At 40.5% G+C, this 25,161-nt stretch overlaps 1 protein-coding gene across 3 annotated transcripts in view; it reads left to right on the top strand.

Annotated features, from left to right (window-relative positions):
* PRKCA (protein kinase C alpha) overlaps positions 1-25,161 on the top strand; it is a 193,426-nt gene that overhangs the window by 132,994 nt on the left and 35,271 nt on the right. For all 3 annotated transcript variants that reach the window (XM_080994553.1, XM_080994552.1, XM_080994554.1), the window contains exons 6-8: positions 11,954-12,110; positions 12,224-12,358; positions 12,833-12,929. In XM_080994553.1, the coding sequence (XP_080850679.1) occupies positions 11,954-12,110; positions 12,224-12,358; positions 12,833-12,929 (389 nt within the window). The remainder of the gene's footprint in view (positions 1-11,953; positions 12,111-12,223; positions 12,359-12,832; positions 12,930-25,161) is intronic.

The following is a 25,161-nucleotide window of genomic DNA, read 5'->3' as shown; positions in this document are numbered from 1 at the left end:
GCCACTGCGCCGCTTGCGCGCAATTTTCGTTCTTTTCCTGGGGCAAAGTTCTTAACCTGGAGCAACCACTTCCTGGTTAGCAGAGTTTGTAACCCGAAGCGTTTGTAACTCGAAGCATCTGTAACCCGAGGTACCGCTGTAGTCATTAGGATTTGTAAAGTGATGCACTTGCCTTAAAATATATATATGCTTACAACTACATCAAAACCTCTAGTTGTTACTCAAGGCACTTTATACAATGCAATGAAACTCAATCCAAAGCAAAGCACTTTTTGTAAGACAAAATGGGGACAGAAGAGTGAATTTCACTTTTATATGCCTATGGCAAAAATTGTCCATATATTTCAGTGCAAATGTGTGGGCAGAATGGCAAGTTTACATCACAGGGTGAAGGATCTTGCCTTAAATAAATTGGTGCCATATCCTTTTTGTGACTTAATTCGTATCTAGCATGGCTATTGGGAAGTTTTTTTCCTATTCCGAAAAAGAATTGGACATTAATAATACATCTGCTTTGACCTCTGTGAATTCTATTAAAACATGTTCCCCCTTATGGCACAGATGAAGCAAGATCTGGTGGTTGACTGCTCCTTAGCAAGTTCCTCCAATAGTTGCCTTTATTTCTATTGGTTTGCATCTTAAATTCAGTTTAATCTTGGGCTAGGTCTTTAAATTTTAGAACACCACTTCCATTACTTCCAAATTTGTATTGACTTCCACTTGAGGCCAAGAGCTTCAGTTGATGAATGTGAAAGTAATGCTGTTTTCTCCACGCACACACACCCCTTTCATTTTCCTTTTTGCTGATCTTGGATTTTAATTTAGTGTTATGCAGTGCAAAAATTCTGTAGGAGGCTGAGAGTTCCATTTGCTCTTAAAATGCTCCGCACAAAAGGTCTTACCTTGCCTGATGCCCTGAAGCAAGAAGAGCTAGTTATTTCGAAATTTTAATGTTTTAGGTTAAAATGAGTTGAATACAAAATCGACACTGTTGCACCATCTCTCGTTACTGAGGAGGTGGCTGCTGTTTTTGCCTCAGCTGCTCATACTTCATCTCCCCCTTGGAGGTACACTTTGTCTTCCATGTGTGTGTGTGTGTGTGTGTGTGTGTGTTTAAAAACCATAGTTATTTCAGGCTGAAAGAAAGGAAGTGTAGGATATACAGCTACCATAGTAAATATAGGCCTGGACCCAAATGGGCTACTTTGAAAAGCAGCTCAGGAGCTTCAACTGGTACAAAATGCAGCCACTCAACTGCTAAGACCATACAGTCAAGCGCTTGTAAAAGGTAAAGGTAAAGGGACCCCTGACCATTAGGTCCAGTCGTGACCGACTCTGGGCTGCGGCTCTCATCTCGCTTTATTGGCTTAGGGAGCCAGTGTACAGCTTCCGGGTCATGTGGCCAGCATGACTAAGCCACTTCTGGCGAACCAGAGCAGCGCACGGAAACACCGTTTACCTTCCTGCCAGAGCGGTACTTATTTATCTACTTTCACTTTGACGTGCTTTCAAACTGCTAGGTTGGCAGGATCTGGGACCGAGCAATGGGCGCTCACCCCGTCACGGGGATTCGAACTGCCGACCTTCTGATAGGCAAGTCCTAGGCTCTGTGGTTTAACCCACGGTGCCACCCGCGTCCCTTTAACCCACAGTGCCACCCTCATCCCAAGTGCTTGAGTATATTGCAAATATTGTACTGGTTACCAGTAGGTTTCTGAGGCCAGTTGAAAGCACAGGTGATTACCTTGAAAGTCATGAATAGTTTTGGACTGGGTCACATAAGGGGCCACCTACATCTGTATCAACCTGCTTAGATGCCCAACTGCAAAGATAATTTGGTCAGCAGGCAAACAGAATAGGGTCCTCTTAGTGGTAGCTACCCTCCACCTTGTCAGACCAGGGAAAAGAGTTATGTTGGGTTTATTATAGAGAACTCAATGAAAATGTCAACCTAGCATATTGTGGCTGTGAAAAAGTCAAATTCTTGATTAAGACCTTCAGACTCATGGAGGACTCTCATCTAAGTAGGAATGATAGGCCTGGGGAGATAAGGCTTCACAATGTACCACAGCTTCTCCTTGCAAGCTTGTTTAGATACAGAAAAAGCCAAGGTATATGGGAGCTACTTACTTACAGCAAGTAAAAATGTACAGTATTTCCTGATGACCTAGAAACTATGGCCCTATTGTTAGGAGGGGGGGAGGCAAAACAAAAGAGGGGTCATATGATTTCCAAGTCACCCAAAAAGCTGAAATTTATCACTCATAGAGAACAAGGTATACTGATTACTAAACCAGTCTGAAAGGGGAATTTTTTTCTGTTAGCCCTCAAAATTTGAGGGTATTTTCCCCATATAATAGATCAAGTCAATCTGCATATGAGGTAGAAAGTTGGACTGTGGGAGTTTTGTTGCCTCTTCACACAGAGGAATCAGACTTGGATTTGGGAAGATAATATTTCCAGTAGGAGCCAAGAACTTGTTTGCAGGATGCAAGCTTCATTTACGTTGTATGTATTTACTTGGTGAAGAGGCTCAAGGCCTTGGCCTTGTTTAAGTTTCCAGGGTGTGGGAGTTCCACAGTTGTGGGGCAATGACTAAGAAGGTATATCCATGCATCCTTCTGGTAGTAGTAGTACAGTGGTACTTCGGGTTACATACACTTCAGGTTACATACACTTCAGGTTACAGACTCCGCTAACCCAGAAATAGTACCTCGGGTTAAGAACTTTGCTTCAGGTTGAGAACAGAAATCGTGCTCCGGTGGCGCGGCAGCAGCAGAAGGCCCCATTAGCTAAAGTGGTGCTTCAGGTTAAGAACAGTTTCAGGTTAAGAACGGACCTCCGGAACAAATTAAGTACTTAACCTGAGGTACCACTGTAGTAGTAGTAGTAGTAGTAGTAGTAGTAGTTTTATTATTTATACTCCAGTGTTAGAGGGTGCTTGGAGGTCACTGTGACTAGAGTGTAGGGGATTCTTAAAGACTAGACTCGAGCTGTTTACACTGTGCTAACATTTCAAAGGCATATTGTATAAGCCACTGTTCTATTTTCATGTACACGCTTTCCTCCTCTATGGAATATATATGGAGGTGTTTTCTTCCTTAGTTTAAGGAGAGTTCTGCAAAAGCTCTTTTGACTTCCAATGAGATTGGCACTCTGTAAAACTAAGAATTAATGGGATTTGAACTCAGGAGCAAGAATAATGGCTAGTCATCACATTCTTTATTTAGGCAGCTTGTGAAAGAAGGAAATTTTCATATTTAAAAAGGCACTCATTTTTGCTGATTGAACATGCTGCGGAATGACTTCAGCCGTGACTTCTGTGTGATAATGAACATCCGAGTTTTAGATAGGATTGGACTGAAGCAACCTACCCACCCCGAGTTTGTTACTGCAATTCCAAAGCTTCACTGAAGCACTTTCCCCTCCCTACTGTTAACACATATTTATTAATTTAGAAGATTTCTAAGTCACTTTACGTTCAGAAGACTTGTCAAATCAATGAACAGGAGATAGAAATCAAATACAATTTAACCGAGTTTCAGAGCGTTGAATAAAGTAGAGATCTAATGATGTACAAAAGAGTAACCGAACCATGTATAAAATAGAGATAAAATAAAATAGAGATCAAACATAAACTCAGATCTTACAACAATGTAACAATCAAGTACACTGTGAAGAAATCTCAAAACAATGATACAATGCGTAGGTCAAATACAATTCAAATAAATCAAGCAATATACCAAACAGAACTTGAAGACAAAAGAATAAATAAGTCTCAAAATGGTATACAGTATAAAAACCAAATGCAGTATAAAGTATTAATAATCAAATAAAACTTTTTAAAATAACCTTATACTATTAAATCAGTAACATCTACAAAGACAGGTGACAGATAACGTCAGATATAATAAAGCATCACATTTTTTTTATGTTATATGTTAACATTATCTTCTCCCCAGTCCCCACACTCAAATAGAGAATTTTTAATGCTCTGTGATTATTATAGACTTACCTTTCAGAAGTTAGACCTGTGAATGTAATGAAGAGTCATTGCCCTCATGAGGCATATTAAAATAGTTTTGCTGAACTGAGAATAGTAGTGTGTTACAGAGCCTCATAATGCAGAGGGGCATAATGAAGATGATAACGGGAATGAAATTTGATGCCATAAGGAAAACACAGTCCTCATAATTTATTTTGGTGCTTAGACCAACAGCTCCACTGCAAAAATAAAAATGCAAAAGTCTAATGTTTCATTTATTGTGTCATTTGACAACTCAGTAGAATAATATTTGATGTGTGTGTGTGTTTCATGTGGGCAATGTGTTTCGTACTCTCTAAGAGCATATTATTGCCATCAAAAGTAATATAATTTGGGAAAGGTTGGCTTCTGGTATCTGTAATATTGATTGCATTGGATATTAGATTCACTCTCTAATATTTATTGCGTTGGAGATTAGATTCAGTCTCAACCTATCAAGCAGATGTGATTGAGGCACAGACTAATTTCCATTTGGCACGTAGGGGAGTGAAATTCTCAACAGAATAGGAGAAAGGGAGAGGTCTAAGCATTTGCAGTACCAAATATATGCAATAAATCATTAAACATACCCTGTTGTAGATTTTACTGTCAGCAAGTCCCTGCCTCCATTGTTGTTTAAAACAAAACACAAATCCTAAAAAACCCCACCACATTATTTCAGTGTAACGTTGAAGCTCTCGGTCATAATTGAGAACTAATGACTCTTCGGGTTCAGTGTATTTATTATTTGTATTTTGTCTGAGGTTTAATCTCTTGCCCTCCTTATTCCAGAGATTGGGGTACGCAGCATTAAATTAACAAGCAGGTTAGCATAGAATAAAACTGATAACATTTAAAAGATTTTAAAATGCAATCCCCACCTCCCGGATTTAAAGTAATATGAAAGGGGAAGGGATTTGTGTCAAAAGACACTGGATTTTTAGGGGGAAAGTATTCTCCTGAAACAGCTGCTGGGTTCTTTCTGTTACCCTTAGTGATGTCAGACCCTCCAAATATCCCTATTTTCCAGGAACAGTCCCAGATTTACAGAAGCTGTCCCGGTTCTGATTAGATCCCAGAATGCCTCGCTTTTCCTTAAAGGTAAAGGGACCCCTGACCATTAGGTCCAGTCATGACCGACTCTGGGGTTGCGGCGCTCATCTTGCTTTATTGGCCATCCCTATTTTCACTGGAGAAATATTGGAGGGTATGGAGTTCTGCGACCCCCCAAGCCAATGAGATTAGCAACCTTCAGAAGACAACTGAATGCAGCCCTCTATAGGGAAGGTTTTTTAAAAAAGTTTAATGTTTTATTGTGTTTTTAAATATGTTGGAAGCCAGTTAGATGGGTGTCGTATTAATAACAATAACAATACAGTGGTACCTCGGGTTAAGTACTTAATTCGTTCTGGAGGTCCGCACTTAACCTGAAACTGTTCTTAACCTGAAGCACCAGTTTAGCTAATGGGGCCTCCTGCTGCTGCCGTGCCGCCAGAGTACGATTTCTGTTCTCAACCTGAAGCAAAGTTCTTAACCTGAAGCACTATTTCTGGGTTAGCGGAGTATGTAATCTGAAGCGTATGTAAACTGAAGCATATGTAACCTGAGGTACCACTGTAATAATAATTGAAAAAGATGTACCTATTTTCATCAGATAAATATTGGAGGGTATGCGGAGTGGGTTTTATGGGAACTTTAAAATTGGAAATATTTTCCTATGCAAATTAGAGTAATAGAGGTCTTCAGCAAACTGAGTCATATATAGAAGCAGTTGGAATATACCGGTACCCACATGATGTTTTCTCCCCGTGGGGCTCTCACAAGAAACTGTAACTTTTGGTTGCCTTATTCTCCCTAGAAGCTATTGGTATCTCTAAGTAGGGTTTCTATTTAGGAACTTAGCAATACCTTGCAAATTGAACTCTTGTGACTCTTTTTCTTCAAGGTTTTAAAAGCCTTTATATTCTTCAATATTATAAAAGCTTCATAAAAGGCGGAGAAACAGTTCTACGTGGACTAAGCATGGGGGAGGGGGAGCTTTCTGGAGAAAGGGAGGGCTTCTAATTTACTTCCCAAGGCTATTTTTTTTTTATTTAGTGTGTCTGTGTTAACATCAAACCTCTCATTTGGGGAGTAAAGAGCTGCTCCTTTCAGCTATGCCTGACCCTGTCTCATTAAAAATAGGCTGCCATCAAAGAGGTGGACTACAGAGACAGTATTTCTCTCCGAATACCATCATCATCCTGCTCTTTTGAAAAAGAAGCACTCGTTCAATGGAGGGGGGAGGCAAAATCAGAGTGCTAATTATGCAGACAAAAATACAAATAGGCCAGAAAACAAAAAAGCGAGCAAAATAATGACCTTTTTCTTTAGCAACCTGTGTTTAATGTGAACTTTGCTAACAATTCTCCTTTGAGCATTCTCCCTTTGTTTTGTGCCATTCAGTAGACTCATTCGCACAACGTGCTAATGCAATATTTGCACATAATACGATGTCAAGGTGCATGGCTTGTTTTAGCCGTAATATACATGTGTTTCACCCTCACACCTTCTGTAGTTGGCAGTGAAACAAACCCCGGAGTGCCAGGCTTAGCATTACACCTGAACCGGTGCTGGTACCATGTTTCTCCCAAAGAAACCATTATTGGGAAGCCAGTAACAAACCTTGGCTTCACGTTGTGGGTTGTTTAGAGAGGGTTATGCTCTCCCATGAGGCTTATGTAGCTCAGCCACTGGGTAGTATGTAGTGGCAGCTGTGATCACTCTGGAGACCTGCACCTGTTTAGACTAAGCCATGGTTTGCACTAAATCCAATCCAATTAGAGTAAACCATGGTAGCACTACATGCAATCAGGTCATTGTGCCACCCTAGCTTTCTAATTAGGGATTTGTTTCCCAGGATCTTTATTCAGTTTAAGCTAAGTGCTGTTTTGGGGCAAATTTAATTGATCATTTGGATTCTGGAAAGGAGTATAGATTTCCCCGTATCTAATACTACACTTTTAATGAGGGTGAAAGAGGAGAGTGCAAAATATGGTCTGAAGCTCAGCATCAAAATAACCAAGATCATGGCCACTGGGCCCATCACCTCCTGGCAAATAGAAGGGGAATAAATGGAGGCAGTGAGAGATTTTACTTTCTTGGGCTCCATGATCACTGCAGATGGTGACAGCAGTCACGAAATTAAAAGATGCCTTCTTCTTGGGAGAAAAGCAATGACAAACCTAGACAGCATCTTAAAAAGCAGAGACATCACCTTGCCAACAAAGGTCCGTATAGTTAAAGCCATGGTTTTCCCAGTAGTGATGTATGGAAGTGAGAGCTGGACCATAAAGAAGGCTGATTGCCGAAGAATTGATGCTTTTGAATTATGGTGCTGGAGGAGACTCTTGAGAGTCCCATAGACTGCAAGAAGATCAAACCTATCCATTCTTAGGGAAATCAGCCCTGAGTGCTCACTGGAAGGACAGATCTTGAAGCTGAGGCTCCAGTACTTTGGCCACCTCATGAGAAGAGAAGACTCCCTGGAAAAGACCCTGATGTTGGGAAAGATGGAGGGCACAAGGAGAAGTGGATGACAGAGGACGAGATGGTTGGACAGTGTTCTCGAAGCTACCAGCATGAGTTTGACCACACTGTGGGAGGCAGTGGAAGACAGGAGTGCCTGGCGTGCTCTGGTCCATGGGGTCACGAAGAGTCGGACACGACTAAACGACTAAACAACAACAACAATACTACTACACTGAGCTGTTTTCCTCTCCCTGCAATGCATATAGTATGTAATGGTGCAGCAAGCAGTTCATTTGATTTCGTTTTGAAGCTTACAAAACATTTCAAGTAAAATGATGCAACCTGTACATGTTTCTTTCCTTACTTGGCATTATATTTTTTAATGCTGGGTTTCATAGTGTAGAACAATAATTTAAGAAATGTTTCTTCTGGCCTTTTATTGAACAAATATACCCTTTGCTGTGTGCTTTTGTGACATGGCTAGAGATTCTCGGCCCTTTGCTTTTCATTGTTTATTGTTTCTGTTAGACAAAAGCTCTAGTGTGCCGCTGTAACTCCCACCACAGTCATGCTTTTATTTTCAGAAAGGAAAATGGGTCATTTTCTCAAAAGCTGGTTGGGGAGAGATGTTCCAAGTTGTGATTTTTCCATGGAGCTGTTTCTGCACACAATTAAAGTTTACAGAATATTATACTCTGGTTTATCCAACACCTAAGTTAATTATTCAGATACTTTCTACCTTCAGAAATCAAGTGAAAGCCTCAGCAGTGACCCAAATCACCTGCCTCAAATGTCTGCAAGTTGTTGTTTTATTGTGGTAATAGAAATTAAGCTGGGAGACAGTTTAAAAACAAATCGCGTTGCTTGAATCCAGGGTTCCTACACTTGCAGGACGTTCCTGCTGGAAAAGTGGTGGAGAAGTCATCTTCCACTGATATTTATTTCCCTCCTGTAGCCCTTTTACTCATTGAAAATCTCTTCTGGTGGACTGGATGCCCCTCTAGGACTGTGTGGGTGAGAGAGTAGGGGGCTGCAGCGGGGAGAGAAAATGGGCAAAAATCACCTGCCTACTTTCTCTCATGGGAGCCTACACTGGATTGCAGTCCCCTTCCTCAAATGAAAGGGCAGCCCCCCCCATTCTTTAATAGCTTTTGTCTCTTTTTAGCAACTGTTAATTTTAAACATCTTTTGAAAGTTTTTAATACCTGTTTTTAACTGTTATTTAATGAGAATTTTAATGTTTCGTTTTATATTTTTGTGGACATTTTAGAGGGGTTTTTTTTTGCAATCAAGCAGTATATAAATTTTGTTAAATAAATATAAATTAAAAATAAAGGATTTGGTTTTCTGCAGATGCATTTATGTGTCTGTATGAAGCCAGACAGTGAACTGGTAGGACTAGAAAGTACAAAACATAATGGTATGGAATTTAACCATGGCTTTCTGCTTTCTACACTTCTCAGTGCAGAATTGATACCTGCTTTCAGTTTCACTGTGAATTGTCCACCATCTCTTCTTCTTTTCTATGAAGACTGTGGAAAACAAAAGTGTTTTATCTGCTAGGTTGTGTGTGTGTGTGTGTGTGTGTGTGTATGAGAGAGAGATTATCACAAGAATAAGGTGATTATTATAATATTACTTTCCATATGTATGGAGACATGTACTTAAACAATAACTTACCGGTAATTCTTTTGGGCAACTTGTGGATACAGTTTCATCTTAAAGCCACCCCAGCAGTTCTGAAAGGTAGGTCATGTTTTGAGCCCAGAATTATTAGATGCAGTCATTCTTAATACATAATGATGCCTCTGGCTGCTTCTAAAACTTCACCAAATGTTTGACTTCATTGGAAATGTTGGTGAAATTTGCTGTTTGTTGGTTTATTGCAAATGAATGTGAACCAAATGTTCTAAGCTGAAAGCAGGTGGGTTTAAGGTCAGCAATACAAAACCCAGACATTGATAGTTAATATTTCCAAAGCAGAACTTTCCGTGACACATTCCCTTTATTGCCCATCGCACAAATGACCACATGGGCATCTTACAGTCTTCAGTTCAGCATGGGAGAAATCATTGTATATTGCCACTAAATATATCTATTGACATCTCTGTCTCTTGTCTTTGGGCAGTAAAATCACAGAGGGGGTGGCAGCAAACTACCTGTGATTCCTAGCATGAGAAATACTGGCATGGTTTTTATTATGTCATTAGCAATAAGTTGCTAAATGCCACAGGTAGAGCAGAATACTGTAAGTATGAACAAGAGTTCATTAATAGGATACAGTATTCCTCCTATTATTCTCCCAGCCATGCTCTGAGCAGAGTTGTTATGGAATCCAGAAATGCTCCACACTTACTTCTCTAGGTGTTATTTGCACTAGCCTGAATCTAGTGCTTGCATCATGGTCCTCCATTCCAGTGAAAAGGAGTGAAGTGAGGTGGTCATTCTGGAAGAGGTGTGGGCAACCTTTGGCCCTCCAGATGTTGCTGAACTGCAACTCACATCATCCCTGGCCAGTGGCCACACCAGCTGGGGCTGATGGGAGTTGTAGTTAGAATCATAGAATTGTAGAGTTGGAAGGGACCCCAAGGTCCAGCCCCGTGAGATGCAGGAATCTCAGCTAAAGCATCCATAACAGATGGCCATCCAACTTCTGCTTAAAAACCTCCCAAGGATAGAGAGTCCACAACTTCCTGAGAGAGACTATTCCATCTATAGTTGGGCTGCAGATTGCTCACCCATGCTCTATTAGATCAGCACCAGGTTCAGTTGTTGTTGTTGTTGTTGTTGTTGTTGTTGTTCTGCAAGGGAACACAAAGTCAGTTAAGAGAAAAATCATTGTTGGATAGAGTAGTGTGAGGCTTCCTCTTCATAACTGAATGGGAATTTCAGGGCTGAATAAAGAAAACACACAAGGATGCAGACAGTGCAGTGGGGCTATTGTATCATATGTGCAATATAACTTGTGCTAAAAACTTGTAACGCAGAAAAGTCTCTCAACATTGCCTAGGAATGGTTTTTAAAACGGTTTTGCTCATCTCACAATAGAGTATAGACAGATAAACTAAAATGTGAGCAGGCATGCCAGTTAATTGTTATATAATTTTAAAAAACCCAACTTACAATAACATTGTTTTTCGACATGGGCTCTGCGGGTTTGTGTGATTACCATTGTTCAAAAGGAATTTTAATCCGTAGGGAGCATACTCCCTTATACTGAGTCAGGCCATTGATCCATTCAACTCAGTACTGCCTGCACTGACTGGTAGCAGCTCTCTAGGGTTTCAGACTTTCTCAGTGCTGCCTGGATATTCTGGGATTGAACCAGTGCCTTCTACATTGAGAGCAGATGGTCTATTGATGAGCAACAGGCATTCCCCTAACTGTTTCTGTGTGGTTGAGAAAAATACAAGTGCATTAGACAATTTACACAATAAGACACTGTCGACGATCCTGCTTTATCAGATCCGCTTAAGTTTCTTTTCTTTTTGCTGTGGAGGATTGATTTTTTTAAAATAAGCACATCCTACTAATATTTGTGGGCTAGGATGTGCTGAATGAGAAACTGAGTGCAGGTGTTATTGACTTCCTAAAAAAATATGCATGAGGGTTTGAGGACACAACGGTACTGTTGTTGTCCTTACTAATAATCAAATAATCTCCCCCAGTCAACCCACACCTGCATACCTAATGCAGAATTTAGCATTCCAAGCAGTCGGTTCTTTTGCTTGCCCTTCTACTGTTGTTTTTCTCCAGATCTAGCTCCAAATCGCATGCATTTAAATTGTTCTTGGCCCAGTGGGACTGAAAACTATGTCTGATTTGACCTTATCTTTTAAAAGGGTATCTGTATTGACACTTCATTATCCAACACATTGATAATTGCTAGAAATCCAATCCTGTTTCCTCCTGCTGCGGGAAAAGTCATGGGTGCTCTTTTCCTACCTCTGGTACAAAGGGATCCCTAATCTCCTTGCTCCTAAACTGGGGAGACATCAAAGAACTGTATCAGGGATCCTCCTCATCTGTATTTATCAACACATCGGATGGAACTATCCAGTGCTGTCCAACTTGAATCATATAGGATACTACTTTAGATCTTGTTACAGATAACTTTAGCTGCTGTCACCAAGGATAGGAGGGGCGGTCCACTTCTTGGGTGTTCGTACTGGGGGTAAAAAGAACTGGGCTATTCCAATGAATAGAGGTGGCAAAGAGGTGTGTTGTTTTTTTACTTTCATCAGATTAGCATCAGTTTTCATAGGCTTCTGCAGGGGTTTCCATTACCCCACACAAACCTATAGAAAGCTTATCAGTGCTGGCAATATCACTTACATAAGGGTTTTTGGGTTGCAGGAAAACCTTTTCTTTCCCTTTGAATCGTTGTCTAATCCTTATTGTTCGTCTATATATTTTCAGTACGAGATGCAAGAAATCTGATTCCTATGGATCCAAATGGACTTTCAGATCCTTACGTGAAGCTGAAACTTATTCCAGACCCTAAGAATGAAAGTAAACAAAAAACAAAAACCATCCGTTCCACACTTAATCCACAATGGGGTGAGACATTCACATTGTAAGTTGAAATTTGATACTTTTCCTAGTGATATTTCTGATTGCATACGTCATCGTGTGTTTTAATAAATTAACAGAATGGCACCTATTTTTTCCTCTTCATTCTTTTCGTAGTAAGTTAAAGCCTACAGACAAAGACAGAAGATTATCCGTGGAAGTCTGGGATTGGGATCGGACAACTCGGAATGATTTCATGGGCTCTCTTTCTTTTGGAGTGTCGGAACTCATGAAATCACCTGCATGTGGATGGTAAAAAGCTCTTTGTTATGAATATGTTACTAATGCATTGCTATAATTATGGGTAATAAATCCTATTGACATATTTAAATATTTCCTAAACGTATCACCTGTGTCTTCACAGAATGCAGTGTTGAAAACCTCAGTCAATAGATATTGAGGACAAAAATCACACAGAAACTAACTATTCTTTATCGTTGGTTTTTAAAATATCAAAGCAATCATGTAACATCTCTCACTGTTTCCCTGGAAGGGCAGAAACAGTCAGACACTCACTGCATGTTGTGTTAAGTTTCTTATCTCAGGCTATTACTGCAAACTTAAGCACACTTGCTAAGGAGAGAGTCTCTTTAACCTGAAAGTAGTTACATTGGTCCATAAGAAAAAAAACCTGAGATCTGTAGTTGGCCAATACCTTTTTTTAAGGCCAGCTGAAATAAGAAAAAGATGCAAAATCAGTCTCTCCTTTTAATACACTGAATGCAGGTACAAACTACTTAACCAGGAAGAAGGCGAGTATTACAATGTTCCGATACCAGAAGCAGATGACGATGGGAATGTAGAACTGAGACAGAAGTTTGAGGTGAGAATATTCGCATACATTGTATGGCAAATCCCATGTTGAGCCTGCTTCTGTGCTTCTGCTGCTGCAGTGCTTACTATAACAGACAGGAGCGACTTCCTGTCTCTTGCTTGCTGTACAATTCTTTCTCTTGCCAGTTTACGGATCGTCAATCATCACTAACTCTGAACTTGGTTTGCATAATTTTTGACCAGTGTTAATGGTATGAATCTACTTTCACAATGGAATTTGGGACTGTAATTCGTTGCTATCGAACCAACATAGCAAGCGGACTGTGAGTTTCTGTGACTTTGAGGGCTCCATCCTTTCCTCACATGAAAGTTTTCCAGTAGACTGCGTTACCATTAAGTAAATGAAAATGAAGGAGGATCCAGTTACTATCTTCTTGCCACTTTCCACAGGCAAGTTGATGATTGTCCCATTGGCAGCTGGGGTCTCCCTTTGCCTCTGCTCCAATGTAGCTCTATCTGTATGATTAAGTTTCATCATTTGACTAGTAGCCTCATCTACTTTGTTTAGATTTTACGTGTGCTGACTCCAAGGGTGGCACAGTGTTTCTTTGTCTGTTTCTGCTTGAAAGAGAGGAACTGAGAGAAGTATTTGACAAAGTGATTAGAGAGAGGAAGAAAGGCGAATTTTGAGGAGGAGGGTGGAGTAAGAAAATGGAAACAGGAGGCCTGAGTGGTTTGGGGGAGATTAAGGACTAGAAGTGAATAGTGAAAATGGCAGGGGATGGTGACTGAGGACAGAAGGAAGTTAGGTACAGAGAAGGGGATGAAAGTGGTTGAATTTAGGAAATGCTTCTAGAGAATATTTTAACATCATCTTGATGCTGACAACACCATGAAGCTGACAGTATTGTGAAAATCATTCATTCCACTGTAGGGAGTTGTGTTATAACTCTGCTTCCATAGATAATCAAGAGCTTCCAGACTTGGCTCTAATACATTTCTGGCACATCTTTCCTTTTATAATTATTCTCACATCATAATTGGCCTCTAAGCTTCTTTTCCTGCTTCATCAAACGTTTGGGGGTCTTTTGGACAGTTTAGTAAAATGATGTAAAATAAAATATCTCATTTGATCATCTTAATCTGATAGGTTTTCGGGTACAGGGTATATAAAGTAATGCAACTAATTACGCAAATGTTGTAGAATCCTTAATTATTTTGCTTTTGCTTTGGTGTGAATATGGCACTCGCTGAAAATATTTTAGGTTGTATCCAATGCTGTGTTCATATAGATCATATTGATCATATCTCTGGAAAAAATTTTGATTATCCGTGGTAGTTGGGAGTGTAGGGGAATTCTGTTGTGCTAGCCGAATGACATCATTGGAGACAACGCTTTATTTTCATGTTACATTCTGAACTGCCTCTGGCAGGCACAAAAAGTGAACTGTGCTTCAGTAATGTTAACAATATACAATTCCAGCAGTGGAAGTGTCAATATACTTTTGAAGTTCTGGACACTTTAAAAAATGCCAATAGTACCAATGTATTAGGGACGCGGGTGGCGCTGTGATCTAAACCACAGAGCCTAGGGCTTGCCGATCAGAAGGTCGGCGGTTCAAATCCCTGCGACGGGGTGAGCTCCCGTTGCTTGGTCCCAGCTCCTGCCATCCTAGCAGTTCAAAAGCACGTCAAAGTGCAAGTAGATAAATAGGTACCGCTCCGGCGGGAAGGTAAACGGCATTTCCGTGCACTGCTCTGGTTTGCCAGAAGCAGCTTAGTCACGCTGGCCACATGACCCGGAAGCTGTACACCGGCTCCATCGGCCAGTAAAGTGAGATGAGCGCCGCAATCCCAGAGTCGTCCGCGACTGGACCTAAAAGTCAGGGCTCCCTTTACCTTTACCAATGTAATATTAAGGTGTATTTTTTACATTTTCTGCAGATGCAATACTTTGCAACTGTATATAAAGCCGTTGTTTCTATTGAAATAATAGATGCGTTTTTGGACATTGACATATTGTTCCTTGTTTATGATCTGTAGACCAAATGAGCTGAATATTGCAAATCTTCCTACAGTTAATGGAGTGCACAGTGGAAAATTTAAGTAGCTCAAACCATGGGTAGGCAAACTAAGGCCCGGAGGCCGGATCCGGCCCAATCACCTTCTAAATCCGGCCCACAGACGGTCCAGGAATCAGCGTGTCTTTACATGAGTAGAACGTGCCCTTTTATTTAAAATGCATCTCTGGATTATTTGTGGGGTCTGCCTGGTGCTTTTACATGAGTAGAATGTGTGCTTTTATTTAAAATGCATCTCTGGGTTATTTGTGGGGCATAGGAATTCATTCTCCTCCCCCCCAAAAAATATCGTCTGGCCCTCCACAAGGTTTGAGGGACAGTGGACCGGCCCCCTGCTGAAAAAGTTTGCTGACCTCTGTTAAACCAAGTTCCTTTTTCTTCTTCTTCTTAGTTTTCAGACATATCATGCAAGTGGTATTAAACCGCAACGTCTCTCCATTTTTTTATTGGCTCACATTAGTCTTAGTCATATTTTTTCAGTTAATTACACAGAGTAATAAAAACCACACTACTGCTAGTAGTCCTCCTGAAGAGCACTGTTCTGCTGTTTGTGTTCCCATTTTATGCCTGAGAGCCTTTCAGTGCTTCTGATCTGAGGAGCCATTTTCCTGGACATAATTTCCTGAATAAGCTCATTCCTTATCGCTAGCAATCAGCACTGTCAGATCTGTTTCAGGCAGGGCTCCACAAACACGACAGCAAGGGCACACCCTTTTGCCGTGTTGGTAGATCTCACATGCACTAGCCCAGGGGTCAGCAAACTTTTTCAGCAGGGGGCCAGTCCACTGTCCCTCAGACCTTGTGGGGGGCCGGACTATATTTTGAAAAGGGGTAAAAAAGAACGAATTCCTATGCCCCTCAAATAATCCAGAGATACATTTTAAATAAAAGGACAAATTCTACTCATGTAAAAACACACTGATTCCCGGACCATCCGCAGGCCGGATTTAGAAGGCGATTGGGCCGGATCCGGCCCCCAGGCCTTAGTTTGCCTACCCATGCACTAGCCTGTATATGGAATCTTGCTCCCCACAACAACCCCCTTGTTTGTTGTGCAATGTGTGGGGGCTGCCATGTTCTCTGTGAGGCTTACAATAAATGAAAAAACAATTTGAATATAAAATAAGACATAAAAATATAATGTAAAAAACCCATTGCACCCCCAGAGTTAAAACATGGGCCTCTAGGGGATATTGGGGTGGGTGGAAATCAGCCAGTAATATATATTTCTGCATACTGGCTGCAGGCTTCGAGGCCTGGCCTAAAAGGCCTTTTCAAAATTACCTGGTGCAGGCACAAATGTTCCAGGTGAGAGAACAGAACCCAGCAGAGAAGTCACAGCTGATTAGAAGAGTAAGCTGCAGCTGGTATTGAACATGTTAAAATCATTATTCCTTTATGGCCCCTAGCCTATTTCCAATGCACACGCAATTTAGTTTATTTTGGCAGGTTCTGTGCATAACTATTAGTAATTTAGGATCCATGAGAGATTTAAAAATAAGTCTGAAAGCCTCATTGCTCTCCTGCAGGACCAAGAAACAGCTCAGAAGAGCAAGTTACCTGGACCCTGAGACCATCCTCTGAGGCCCTTCTTCGTGTGCCTCCCCCACAAGAGGTCCAGAGGGTGGCAACACGAGAACAGGCCTTTTCTGCAGTGGCTCCCTGTTTGTATAATGCTCTCCCCAGGGTGATTTGCCTGGCGCCTTCATTATATACCTTTAGGCACCAGGCAGAAACGTTCCTCTCAAACCAGGCCTTTGGCTGATGACATCTGATACCCTTTTAATTATGTTGTGAGGGTGGGCTTATTGGCTTGCTAATCTTCTTTTACTATGTATCTTGTGGCTTTTATATTGTAATTTTGTGTTGTGAACTGCCCTGAGTTCTATGGATGAAGGGCAGTATACAAATTTAATGAATGAATTATAATTATAATAATAATAATGGTCAGGCAGCATGGATGGAAGTGGCCTCAGCTCAGTGATTCCAATACACTGAATGGGATATAGTTCGTCAACTTTTTTGCATTGATGCTTCCATTTCCCAAGAAACTGGCATCATGAAAGGGAACTTCAGTAGTGTGGAGTATAACCTTTTTATTATTATTTACTTTTCCCATAGCATTGATTGTTGTGTGTTTGTTGGTACTGGGGGGGGGGGGGGGGACCTGGGCAGGTAAAAAAAATATGGAATGACTAGCTGGCTCCCTGATTCCACACTTAGTTGTTGTTGCTTTTTTAAATCAAATGTTATTTGCAGGATTGCAAGAACGTTCTGGGCAGTATCTAACTGTCTTCCCCCACTTATTGAAGGCTCTTTACACCAGCCAAGGCTTTTGTGAAAGAAAAGTAGGAAGATCTTAGCAAACAACCCTCTTTATCCTGCAAACTTCCATGATGAGTGGTTTTCAAATAAGTTTTACTCAGAGTAGACCAAATGAATTTAACTTAGACTAGATCTACACTGACCTGTTTAACATTGTTTCCCCCATTAGAACGATATTAGATATGTCATTCTAAAATGTCACAGGGCATACTTGTTAATTAAAACTTTTTTTTACCTTTCTCTTCGACAAATGTAAGTAATATCCGGCCACACCATTTTCCAAAACACCATTTTCTGCCCCTGCTGCTGGTCGCTGGTAGCTCTGCTCTGCCTCTGTGGTGTCACATTTTAATTCTTCCTCCCACCTTCTGTGTCCTTTGTTATCTGCCACTTGAATACCACTGGAGGGGAATCAGGGTTTGAATGCAGTCAAAAAGGTAAAACACTGCATAAGGACATACAAGCAGTGTTCTACCAATATAGGAGCATAAAATAATTTTTAAAATTAAGCAATGAAAGGGACAAGGTAATAACATATTATGAACGTAAAAAGTAGGACGTCCTGTTGTCCATCCACGTTATCAAACCATTCCTTAACCCTTCCTTAAGATTAAAAACTATGAATGCAGATAACGCCCTTGGTCATGTTGTTTAATTCCAGTCATTCTACCTGGGAGTAAAACCTCTTTGAATACCACCCCATGTCTCAACCCTCTGGAGCAGATTGGAGGGGGATGGCAGGGAGCTGAAGAGAGATGCTAGAATTCTGACTCAGGCATTGAACTGCTATCAGAAGATTCTAAGTCGCTGATGGTCTGGTGTCAAGGACCATGGCTTAGATAGCTTTTAACAGGGATTAGACAAGTTTGCAGAGGATAGATAAGTTGAATGTGCCATGTTCAGAAGCAAAGTACCCTTGAATATCTGATGTCCCTGTAGGAATCGGAACGCTGGATTAAATTGGACCTTTGGTCACATCCAGCAGGGCTCGTCTTGTGTTAAGTCCCTTCCACTGCATCTTTTTTGAATTTAGCTTTTAGGAGTGTGTGTGAGAATCTAAGTATGTATAATACACACACGCATTCATGCAGACTCTCTCTCCCACCCTGCTACAGATGCTAACTGAGCTCTGCAGCCTGTCACACATTTTTTAATGTACACAAATTAATAGAAGATTAGCACCTTGCACAGCAAAAAAAATTAAAAAAATCACGCATTTGCATTAACTGAGTTTATCCTTACCTATTTTCAGATAATCCAATAAAGCTGTGACTTAATAATAGTCAGTTCTTGACAATATTATCCTCTTATTTTTCTTTTATGTAATTTCTTGACGGATAAACACAAGCAAATAAACCCACCCACTTCGTATGGTGTTTTGCAGCTTAAGAGCTTTCACGGAAACTTATGTTGCTGCAAAGAGTGGATTTCATAGAATCATAGAATTGTAGAGTTGGAAGGGACCCTGAGGACCATCTAGTCCAACTCCCTGCAATGCAGGAATATTCAGCTGTCTCATACCTGCAGCCTTTGCATTCTTAGCACCATGCTCTAACTGACTGAGCTATCCAGGCTGTTCCTGAGAATTAAGCATTTCTCGTAGTGTCTGTGAAATTCAGTGTTTGAAAAAGAAAAGGTTCTGACCTCCATTTTACTCCTTTGCCTAGTCCTTAGTTGGCACAAAAGAGTCTTTGAGAAAGAGTATTCTTGCAGAGTATTGCTGCTTTTATTCTTAAAAAGTCTTCTTCTCCAACCACGACTGACAGCTTTTACACACACCAAACGCAACCAGCTTTCTACCATCCAACCAACCCGCACCCAACACTAACATTGACCACACTATATATGCAGGTACCATTTGGTGAAAGGTTGCAGGAGTCATTGTAGGCCGCTGACTCATGCTGATTTAGTTCTTTTAGCATTAAAGAAACAGCGGTCAATTTTTAGCCATGACAATTCTGAACGACTTTGTTTCTCTGACTTTATTGCAAACCTACAGTTTGCTACAAAAAAACCCCCCTGAACTCTCTGACCTGTAAAAATTATAGGGTCTGCGTAAATTTGTATATAACCAAATATAGTCATAAGAAGAGGCAAGGAGCTATCTAGAACATGGAAAACAGTGCCACCAACTCTGAGTGCTGCAGATACCATTCATCCTTTTCTTGTGGGTTCTGTGAGTTTGTAATTACAATGTCAAGCCTATATTCCCCTCCAGATTTAAGAGCTAGAGGCTGGCTTTCCCCCCTAATGAAAACTGGAGTTCTCCAGAAAATGACATTAATTTCAGAACCTGCCTGGTGCAATCACAGCATACGCACAACCCTGATTAAATGCCTTCTCAATTTATCGTTCAAATCATGTATCTGAACACAGTCACACTAGAATGCCTAACCACCACAGAGGATGCCAACTGGCTTGTGCAGTGAAAAGAATAACGAACCCAAATCACTGCTCAAATCTTAAGCAGAACTGATAGAAAAGTCTTTTCCAGGCTTCAAGCTGTTGTCTTAGGGGTGCTCAGATGGCTAGACAGGAGGAGGCAAAATTGCATCCAGGGAATTTCTTTCTCTTATGATAGTAATGATCTGTCCTAGGCAGTAAGTGCCAGCAAAGAATTGTTTTTTCAAGTGCCTTAACCTTGATGACTTGTTTTCTATTTACCTCAAACATACCAAGCAAAGAATGCAGAAGATGCTTCTTAAATGCTGCATTAGAAAATATTTTACTTCAAATCCTACTTGAGGGATGGTCCTGATTACTTCTAGGAAACAATTAATCCATTGTTTGTGTTCGTATAGCAAGCATCCAATTGGATAGACCTTTCCAACTCTACAATATCTTTTTTGAGCCAAGGCAACCAGAACTGTACACTGTATTCTGAGTCTGGTTGCACCATAGATTCCCAACTCTTTAAGTCATTTATGAACAAGTTAAAAAGCACAGGTCCCAAGACCAATCCTTGGGGAGTCCAATTTTTTACCTCCCTCCATCAGACAAAAATGTTTGTTTATAACCATGCTTTTGGCTGATTAAACATTCTATGGCCTTTTAAATGTTTTTTTGGGGGGAGGGGGGCTATTTGTTTGTGTTTGTTTGTATTTTGTGTTCTCATTTTGAATTTTTATGTTGTAAACCACCCTGTGATCTTCAGATGAAGGGCAATATACAAATTTAATAAATGGTAAGAAGAAGAAGAACTGTCCATTTATTCTTACTCTGTGCTTCTTTAGAAAAATCTGTGTGCTAATGGACTAAACTGAAAATACAAGAAGTCAAATATCTCAACAATGATGGTCTCTTAGCTCATGGGCTACAAAGAGGATGTTTCATTCATCATGGCATGATGATCTCCTTAAGAAGCAGGTGGTTACCTCTTCCAGTGGAGCATCTCTTCAGAAACAATTGGCTTTTGTTGCATAATACACAATTGTGTCATCTTGCTTGCACAATAACTTTCCACTTGTGCAAATGAGACTCCTTGTCCTCTCCCCCAGAGACCCCAGCATACCCTCAAAAATAATTTGAGAAGGTTGGGGGACCCTCAAGAGCAGGCCTAGGAGAGGAAAGAGGGGAGTCCCATCGGGTCTACTGGCTCAACATTGGATCTTGCCCATTTAGTGAATAGCCAGTGCTTAGTACAGTGTTCTCACATCTCATTATGATGTGATGAACATCATAATGAGACGGATACACAATCATGAATGTGGAAAAACCGGGGCGTGAGTGTACACACAGTAATGTGAATCTAGCTGCATACATTATTATGGCCCTCCTGAATCATGAAATGGATGGAGCAGCTCATAGTGGGCAAAATAACAAACGGTTTGCATTTGTTGCACTGAAGCAATGCATTAAAACCCCTAAATAAAGAACTATGGTGATATGTTCATACAATTGGTAGTAGTGATATATAAGTAATTTTACTGCAGCCCGCAAGGAAAGCAAAGACCGTGGAGGAGCATTTGCATACATCACTCTCTCCCTGTCGCCGAGGTTCTGCACTGAAGTTCTTTCAGAATCTGGTGCTGCTCTTGCCCTTGCCAATGCTTCCCTAGCGTTATTCAGGAACCTTGGAACAGAACAAGATTGGCTTCAGGCCGAAGCACCGGAAAAGGCGGTGGTTTGTGGGGGAAGGGTTAACCGTTACGGTCTTGTTCATCACAGGTGATGTGCTTCTGTGTTGTCTAATTTTAAACTATCTTTACCACAGTTTCATGTTAAAGGCCAGCAGAATGTATCAGTACAAGTCTTGGCTATAAATAAGTAAGACTCCTCAGTTTTCACCTCGCAAGAGGTAGGTGACTCAGAGCTGCCATAAATAACTCTTTATGATGATTCCCTCGCCCTTTAGCAAGCAAGCAGTGTAGTACACGGCTGTGCCACATATAAGATGATGGATCACATAGTGTGTGCTAACTAGCAGGAATGAGTCTGTGAACAAGAAGCACAAATATTTAAAAAGGCACAAAAAGTCAATGTATAACATGGCCTTTTATGAAATTGGCATGGCTGAGTCAGTTCTGGCATTGTCCTGCTCAGAACTTACAAAGTTCAAGTTTCAGAAGGGATCTCGCCCATCTACTCTCTGCCCCGCTGTGCTTTGTCATTCACAAACAACTGCTGTTTCTAAATTAGGAAAAAATATATATACAGATTTCAAAAAAATGTAATGCTGCATGGCAGTGTGAGAGGGGCATTCAGGCAAAAGTGCCAGAGGGCATGAATGAATGGGAGATACTTTTTGAGGGGAGAACCCATCATGATTCAAACTGGAAGCACCCTATGTTAATAGGGATGAATATATATGTTTGCAGGTGGAGATTTACACAATTCTACCTCACTGCATGAGAAACATGGTGCTCCCGCTTAAGGTTTCTCTCATTGCCACACCTCCATAAAATTACAGTATATAGAATTGCACTATATCATTATTTTATTCATATTTTCTCCCTCCCCCAGAGATCAGCAAGTTATCCTTGCATGCAAGCCTCATTAAACTTATTGCTGTTCTCAAATGGATACCTTTAACAGGCAAATGGTAGGCTGGGAACGCTGTCTTGGTCAATGATTCCATCTGTCAAATGGTGCTGTGTATTGAGGTAAATGACAATTTATGCAGATAGGGGTATGTTTTGCTTCCTTCATTAATGATGTACTTCCCCCTTTTTGCTTAAGGGCAATGCCATGCATTGTGTCTGCTATTGGAGGTGAAGTTACTGATTTTTACTGGGCTCTCAGCTATCCCTTCAAAAATAAGTGGTGTTTCCTACATTGCTGCTGCCCTAAATCTGTTGCAACTCATTATTATTGTTTTGGTTCGCTCTCCCATTTGTAACAAGGCAGGCTCCCTCCATCCTTTTCTGTCGTTTTCAGTATTCCAAGTACATATTGCCTTCTTCAAGGTAATTTTCTCCTTTTAAATTGTTTCATTTGCATCCACAACATTTCTTTCCAGGGTTATTTTTTGCTTTCCAAAATTCAGATCCCAGTTCATATGTGTCACCTCTTTAGGATGCATTGAATCTTCTAATATTAGTTATCGCTGCTCATCCACTTAAATCAGCCATAGGCAAACTCAAGCCCTCCAGGTGTTTGGGACTACAATTCCCACCATCCCTGACCACTGGTCTTGTTAGCTAGGGATGATGGGAATCGTAGTCCCAAACATCTGGAGGACCGGAGTTTGCCTGTACCTGACTTAAAAGCTTTAGAAAGTTGCTTGTTCACTGTGCATTTCAACACCTCTTAAGATATCATAACCAAATTTTGCACAGTGGTCCCTGAGATCAAGTTGCAGGTTTTTGTCTGAGTAGAATTTCACTCACACAACATTGGATTCAATTTTACTTTTTAAAGAGTCTGTGTGTGCAGTGCCGGATTTACATGTAAGCTAAATAAGCTATAAGCTAAACAAGCTATTGTTTAGGGCCCCACTCTCTTGGCGGCCCCCAAAAAAATTTAAAGGAAAAAACCCCTGAATGTACATTTCCAAAATATAAGATAAAAAAAGAAATCAAATGGCTTTAGATACCTATTAGGTCCATAAATTACCATATAGCATATATTCAACACAAAAAAACAGCGACAAAGGACAGCTGGACATATAAAGGGCCCCATTACCTTCAGTAGCTTAGGGCCTCATCAAAACTAAATCCGGCCCTGTGTGTTTGTGTATTAAAAAGCAGGTCTTTGCTATAGAAAAGTATCTTCAGAAGAGGACTTCATTTTTTATATATATAATAGGATCATTTCCTCCCCCCCCCCCCGTTACAATGTTAAAACCCCAAAGCCTATCTATAAATATATGATGAAGCATCACACATAAGTGACTTGAAATCGCTAACAAGCTGACCGTTACAACATATTTATTTATTTCCCCCCCTTGCATTTATAGATATTTCTCGCCTATGTTATACTTGATGTGGAATATAATTTATTCATTTATTTTATTTTACTTAAAACGGTGCTGAGGGTCACATCAAGAAGAAGTTTGCAAAATTCACCTTCCTTCACTTTACGCTGATGTCAGCGGAGGGAAATCAATGGGCACAACCTGAAGCAACTTAGCCTCAGAATAAAATGAATATCCAGGCTAAAATAAGTCTAAATATAAACACTAAAAGAACAGGGGAAATAAAAGGGGCTTAATCTGGTGCTGGAAGATAGGAAGTCATTTCCAGTGAGATTACAGCTATTGTGAGTACGTGTGTGTGTGTGTGTGTGTGTGTGTGTGTGTGCATGCTTTAAAATATACTGGAAAAATCTGTTCCCTGCAGAACTGCATTTCTGAAAGAAGGTTTGCCTGTGCTTTAAAACTGTAGTCCTACAAACAGGCAGCTAGATTTAAAATATGTTAGCTGCTTCCCTTAGATCCTGAATATTAGCTTGTAATTTCATACTTGTTTTGTTCTTTGCATAATATAACAAAGAATTTCTGTGTGTAAACCATGCCAAACATTCTGTATTGTTCAAATTAACAGTATTCTTAATCGGAAGGATTTTGTGTTGCTTTTAAAACTGATAGCTGTGGTAAAAAGCTTTAAAAAAACACAAAAAAGTCCCTGGCATTCGTCTTCCCATGACATTTTCTTCCGTTACATTTTTGCTTTCAGTAACCTCCACTTTTACAAGAGCAAATAAAGACTAAATACAAGAAGCTTCAATTGGTTACAAGTTTATGAAAAAGGTTGAAATACATCAGAGGGATTTCTGATAATTAACTTGAGGAAATTAAAACCCTTTACTCTGCATTCAAGGCTTCTGCCTTCACAGTTTAATTAAAAATCCTAAGGTCTTTTGATGCAATCCTGCTGACCAGCATTCCTGCTTATCACAATAAATTGATGAAACACAAAGATTATATATATGAATCTTGCTTAGATCAATCTCAAAATAATGCAGATCTGAGTAAAAAATAAATACAGAAAAACAGTGCAGCTTTGAATCTATATCACTTGTGGGACTCAGGCTTTGGCCCTGAGTCTTGAAATAGTTCAGACAAGAGATGGAAATAGAACTTGCGTGTCGAGGTCCCCAGGTCCACCCCAATAACTCACACATCACACAGAAGTTTTTGTTTAAGATTTTTGGCATAATTTTGGCCACAACTTTATTAAAATACAAATTTGTGAGTGGTTGCGTAGGCATTGGTTGCGACTATCTGCCCCCACCATGGGGGACAGACTGACATTCCGCACGATGCGAAAGTCAGAATGGGGGAATACACTTGGGGGAATACATTTTGAACCCCAAATGCAACCAGGAGCTCATTGCTATGGCCCAAGCCCCCTTGACAGAGTGGACAAGTAAGAGTTAGCTCCCAATTCCTTTAACGGAATCCCTTGCAGCAGCAGCGTTAGAGGGGCAGGCACA

This window comes from Podarcis pityusensis (assembly GCF_964106645.2).
Source record: "Podarcis pityusensis genome assembly, chromosome: 2".
NCBI classification, from domain to species: domain Eukaryota; kingdom Metazoa; phylum Chordata; class Lepidosauria; order Squamata; family Lacertidae; genus Podarcis; species Podarcis pityusensis.
This window is presented reverse-complemented; position numbering and strand designations above follow the sequence as displayed.